Source organism: Thermobia domestica, chromosome 2 (assembly GCF_964235325.1).
Source record: "Thermobia domestica chromosome 2, izTheDome1.hap1.1, whole genome shotgun sequence".
NCBI lineage: Eukaryota > Metazoa > Arthropoda > Insecta > Zygentoma > Lepismatidae > Thermobia > Thermobia domestica.
In genome coordinates, this window is record NC_137455.1 from 274,977,787 (window position 1) to 274,983,786 (window position 6,000).

Sequence of the window (6,000 nt, forward strand, 5' to 3'; positions counted from 1 at the left end):
TTGCTCGAACTGTGACAATGCGCCAACTAATCACCGCATACTCCTTCCAACTTCACTTCTCGTACGCTGACTGTTATGACCTGTTCACACTTGTCAAATTCATAATTACCTAGGTAGACAACTAAGGATTATACTGTACAAGATTCATCGTAAATGCCAAAACCAACATTCCGGAAACATTTTAATTGCCCTAGTGCGTCTAGTACACATTTAATTAAATATGTATGTAAAATAGTCGAAATCCACCTTAACAATTGACATCGAAATTGACACACTTGCAATGTTCGAAGTCATATCACCCCAAGAAAGAATGTAATCTGAGGCTTGATTGTTGGGAGTGGGTGCAGCTAACTAAATACTATATGTAAAGCAAATAATAAACACTGAGAGCTGCTTCCTTTACAAGCTACAATGTTTCAAAAACAGAAAATTCCAAAAACAAATCAAAATTTGGACACCCAGTATCTTTGTTGGTACAAAGTTTAAAAATCTAAAATTTTGACAGATACACCCCCTATCGCGTATTATATAGCTGTGCAAGTATCATACTTGAGATTTATCCTCAAGTTAAGCTACAGGATGTTACAAATCACACACAAAAAGGAGAAAAATGTATTATACTTATCAACAATAAACGATAATTTGATCTCAACTATATATCATATTGCATTTGAACGTACTTGCATTGCATGAAGAAGCTGACATGGTGTGAATGTTAAATGAAGGTGAATAATTTGAAATTGTGAATAATTAGAAAATTGTTCATGGTCCCTTTAGATTCAAATTAAAGAAATTTCCCTGTATAAACAACTCCGGCACCGGCACAATCGCTTAATTTGGGAGTAATGTAATATGTTTTCAAACAGTTGTAAATTCTAAGGTATTTAGTTTCCTTAGAACATTGTTCATGGACACCAAAGTCTGATCTTTCTCATTTTTCGTAAAAGAAGCTCTTGGTTTTGTTACATGTACATCTTTATGTTCGTCACTGATATAATTACTTCTACTAGTCACAACTGACCATCATATACATATCCGATAGAATCTTTTCTGTAAAGTGTAATTTGTATAGCTTTTGTAGTGTAGTAATGAAGCACTTCAGGTTCTGTTCTGATATGAGGACAAAGCGATGAAAGCTCCCTTTGCCAGTATTTGTGACAGAGTTTGCAAATCGGTCGAAATGTTTACTATTGTGATGCTGAATTATTAGTTTTTCATATACTATATTTAGGTAGGTACCAACGCCTAAACAATTCAAGCTGAGATTACATTCTTTCTTGGGGTGATATGCCTTCAAATGTTGCAAATGTTTCAATTTAGACGTCAGTTGTTCCGATGGATTGGGACTATTTCACATACATATTTTATTAAATATGTACTGTACATTAGACAAATTGCTTTCTCTGATTTTTTTCATCAACCTGTTGTTCGCTAGGTCCGAGTAATGTGGGTTAACGCAAATCCCTTCAAACGCAAGAATCAGTGCATGTTGTCGAACAAAAAGACTGCCCTTGGAGTTAAGAAAACGACAGAAAAAATTAAAATTATTTTGTTTGGAGTCTGTAATCATGTAGGGATCCACAAACAGAAAAATAACTTGATTTTAAAATGATTAAGCAACCAACTTTAAAAAAAAAAAAAAAAAAAAAAATTCAGGTATACTTGACGTGGACAGCCTCAAAGGCCTTTTGGTTCCCTTCTTGAGAAATATAAATACAATTTTAATTCTAATTTAGCTCTCCCGTACTGATAACTGATTTTGATTATGTTCTAAAAATAAAATTGTTTTTAAAATTTATAATTTGCCCCATCCAACTCGATATTATTTTCATGTTTGTTCATACTTAACTTCGTATTTGAAATTATTTCTAATTGAGTATATTTAACATGAAATGGATATGAGATATAGAGATGAGATTCAGAATGATTACAAATAAATCTCATATTACGTAGAGTTCCCATAATCTTGAAGGTTGGGTAAACTACGACTATTTGAGCTTTGTAATTGAACTAGTGAGTTGAAAAAGAAACACATTTTAAATATCTTAATTTTTACTCATTCGTTTCCGCGAACCTTGTTGAAGAGAAGCTAAAGTTAAGGAATGTATTCCTTATTCTTCTCAAGGGGTATAGGTATCTATAAAGAACAAAATACAAGTAGGTATCTCGGTATAGCTTACCTATTTTACGGAATGTGTATTGTACGGAATGTCAACCAGCTTATTCTATTGATCTTGATTTGCAGAAAGCAACGGTCATATTGGTGCTATTAAGTTGTGCATGTTGTAACATCAAAATGCAATTTACAATTTTTTTTATAATTAGTGTAATGAATGAGTTTACCGATTTTTATTTAGTTTTCATTTTCCATTTATAGAAAATCATATGAACATCTATTTTCCTTTGAGGATAATCCTTGCATTGTTCTTGTTCTACTCATTGGTACATTAAGGGAGTCTAAAGTTCAAGATTTATTAAGTCATTTTACCTTATTTTGGTTCGATGTTTCGTTCTGAAGTTATGGCAATTTCTGTACAGTTCCGATAAATTTTTGGCTTGCTCTAGCTTGCCAATAATACATTAGACTGGCCGTGTTGGTCTAGCTTCATTTTTGATTGTTGTGTGAGAAATCATTTGTCAAAGTTTCTTTATTTTTATTTTTTAAAAAGCAAACATTATTCTTTTGTTTGTTTTTATGGAAGATGTAAAAGAACTCTTTCTTAAAATTAGAAACTTTATTTCTTGAACAAACTCACGGAGTTGTATAAAGTCATATCAAAGAGATTTTGAGTAACAATGTTAATACACTTCTATTCATATATTAGTTAATCATCCGTCTTTCGCACGGGAAAATAAGGTTAATGGAAAATATTTGAAACCTATATACGACCTTTTTCGAGTTCCCAAGACACTTGTTGATGCAAGTTTGATTTCACTGGAGTATATATAAACGAAGAACATTCCCACCCGTCGAGGCATACACACTTTCCTCCTCTAGAACTGAATTATCAAAAACGCTTAAACCTTTTACGCTTATTTTCAATGAAGAGTTTGTATATCAAACTTCACAGCTCTAACTCGAGTAAATCCTCAAATTGAGCATTTTATAAATTTAAAATTCGAAATTAAAATACGATAGGAATTCCTCTCTAATGTTCCTCTTTAGAAGAGGAATTTTCAAAATTGCTGAAAAATATATTATTTTATTTTTAATAAGTTTATATGCCTAGTTTCATCTCCCGAACTTCAGGACCTCCTGAGATACTCTATGTTTGGAACATAATTTTAGCCTCCTTCCCCTTAGGATACGTATTTCAAAGTGAAATGGTAAAAAATAAATAAATAAATAAATAAATAAATAAATAAATAAATAAATAAAAATCCAGCTCGACTGAAGTGTTAACAATGTACTTAAAAATTCAATGAACAGTTTATCCGTTTTCTTCATTGAGGATTTTATGAAAAACTCAAAAACAAAAAATACAGATAGATAAATTATATCCGTTAATAAATACCTTGTGGAAAGTCACTGTTAAATTTAGCGGAAATTATTATTATTTTATTCTTCCTCCGGTTTTATCGGTTTAAATAGTCTTCAACAATTTTAAAGAAGATAATAAGTATAATAAAGATGATAAAATATAAGTAATTGAACGATAAACGGAGTTAATATGGGAAATTCCAGCTACAAAATATTAATCATGAAATTTCTTTAACGGTGTTAGTGAACAATCTGCGTTAGTGATCGTAATTAAAAGGTTTCGGTTAGAATTTCGTAACCATCTAAATATAACTCATTATAGTATTGTTCCTTACTCTCATTAGGCAAGAGTGAAGAGATTTAGAAAATTTAAAAAAAGGAACACTCTACAAACTGGAAGAATTTGACAGTCTACGTAAGAATAGTCATTCATATGTCATTATTCATGCCAGTGAGGAAGAAATCTCACCAACTAGTACGTAATAATGAATTTATCACTATATATTTAACCTTTTCCTATTCCAATTTCAACATTTAACAAGGGGCATTGATTGTGCCTTGAATTTATTTTTCATATATATAAATAAATTTCTTGTAGAAAGATTAGTCTTTCCTTCAAAATACTCTTGAATTCCATGCAAGAAATCATTATATAGCTACGAGGCAACAACAGGACACTTTTTTTTTTTTAAAAAAAAGGGACATTTCGCGCCCCATTTGCATTTTTTTCGGGACATGGATATTTTTCTTTTTAAAAAGGGACCATCTCGATCATCCTACATTAGGCTGATATCTATAAATAAGTGATGTGATCAACTTCCTTCAGGAATTTCGTCCCAGTTTAATTGATATTTCTAATGTAATATCACAGTCTATCAAACGTATTTGAAATATCGCTGCATTAAAAAAAAAAAAAAAGTGCTTCTATTCCTTACTTCACAGAGGAATGGCCTACAGGCAGGGGCGGATCCAGGACCGACTTCTGGGGGGGGGCGGTGGGTTGTCATACTGATAATTTGAAGGGCTTCAAACTTTGGGATGGGTTTTATTTATATATATAAAATAAGAAAGTTTCCTCTTCTGGGGGGGGGGCGATCGCCCCGATCGCCCCCCCCTGGATCCGCCCCTGCCTACAGGTAAACCAGAAGTAACTTCATCACAGAGTATTGGTTTCTATTGTTGGCTAATTCAATTATTAATTTGTTTACATTATCATTCCGCTTCCCTAAAGACATGATTAGAATTTTAAAATCACTTGACGATGTCCTAAATCTATTGCACTGGATTTATCTAAACACTTCTGAAAATCTAATTGCTCTAAATTATAAATTAACAAATAGTAATAAGGAGAAGTTGACTTCATATTTCATTTCATATTTTTACAATCATTAATTTCTCGGAACATATTTTCATTAAAAGCGCAAGATATCTAACTGTTAGGTAACAATGGTTATACGTATTGTATTACGAATAAGGCGTAATTTTTTGAGAAAATAAAAGAGAGATAAATTCGTTGAAACATAGATGCACAGAAATATTACAAACCTAAAGATTACAGATGAAATACCTATAATTTCAGAAAAGATGTTAAATGTAGTAAAAAATTATGAGTTGTTTAATGGGATTTTTGTAGAGTATCAAAAGAATTATTTTCCCCTTTACTTTTCTTATCCACAAGTTTGTGTACAATCGTTGTCTCTAGTGTCAACGGAACTCCTTCCATATTTGACAAATTGAGTGTGATAAGTTGCAGATAAATAAGCAAAATTAATGACAATAAAAATAGCCACATAAATTAGTTATATATCATTCATGGAATCTCGTGTTGTTTATAGGCTCTAAACTAAAAATAGATAGTAATAGAAGTACATAAATATTTCTCCAACATAGACAAAAGCAGTGCAATACAGATTTTTCTTTAGATAGGATTGTTTTAAAATCTCGTAGAGTGCAGTGTTATTATAATGTATAATACTTACCGACTTTATCATGTTTTAATGTTTTCTATTTGTCTTAGAAAGAAAATCTTAAAATTATCTTTCCTTTTCAACTTTTTCTTATTTGTTCTTGTGCATACACCGTGTCCCACAATTGTTTAGATTGAATATACTCTAATATTATAGTATAGAAAACTCGAGAAATCTATCCTTCAACGTTCGAAGCTAACGTAACTCATTTCGCAGCGAACCAACACTTGACTGATGGAACTCGAGTGCGGTAATTTTGACCACGTCTACTCCAAGTCACGAATGATTGCGTGTGTATGCGACCGACACTCAAAACAAAATTTTCCTATTCTTCGACCTTATATAGTGTTCTCCCACGCCGTTGAGTGGCGTTATCATCGAGCGTAAAGCCAGAGTAACTATCTAGCTTATTAGGCATTGTTGTAGCTTACTTCTTTTTCATTGTTTTCTTAACAAAATATTGATTTTCAAGGCAATTCACGTTATTCGCTTCTGTTTACAGGTTATGTTCATGTCTTTTTGAGGGGAAATAAACAGCATAGATTCATTAGA

General features: G+C 31.8%; 1 protein-coding gene across 1 annotated transcript in view; it reads right to left on the minus strand.

The window, feature by feature from the left end:
- LOC145679433 (tubulin alpha-1 chain-like) overlaps nt 1-5,745 on the minus strand; it is a 94,657-nt gene extending 88,912 nt beyond the window's left edge. The window contains exon 1 of the mRNA XM_081750015.1: nt 5,461-5,745. Within this exon, the coding sequence (XP_081606141.1) occupies nt 5,461-5,472 (12 nt within the window). The 5' untranslated portion in view covers nt 5,473-5,745. The remainder of the gene's footprint in view (nt 1-5,460) is intronic.
- Nucleotides 5,746-6,000: the final 255 nt, after the last annotated feature.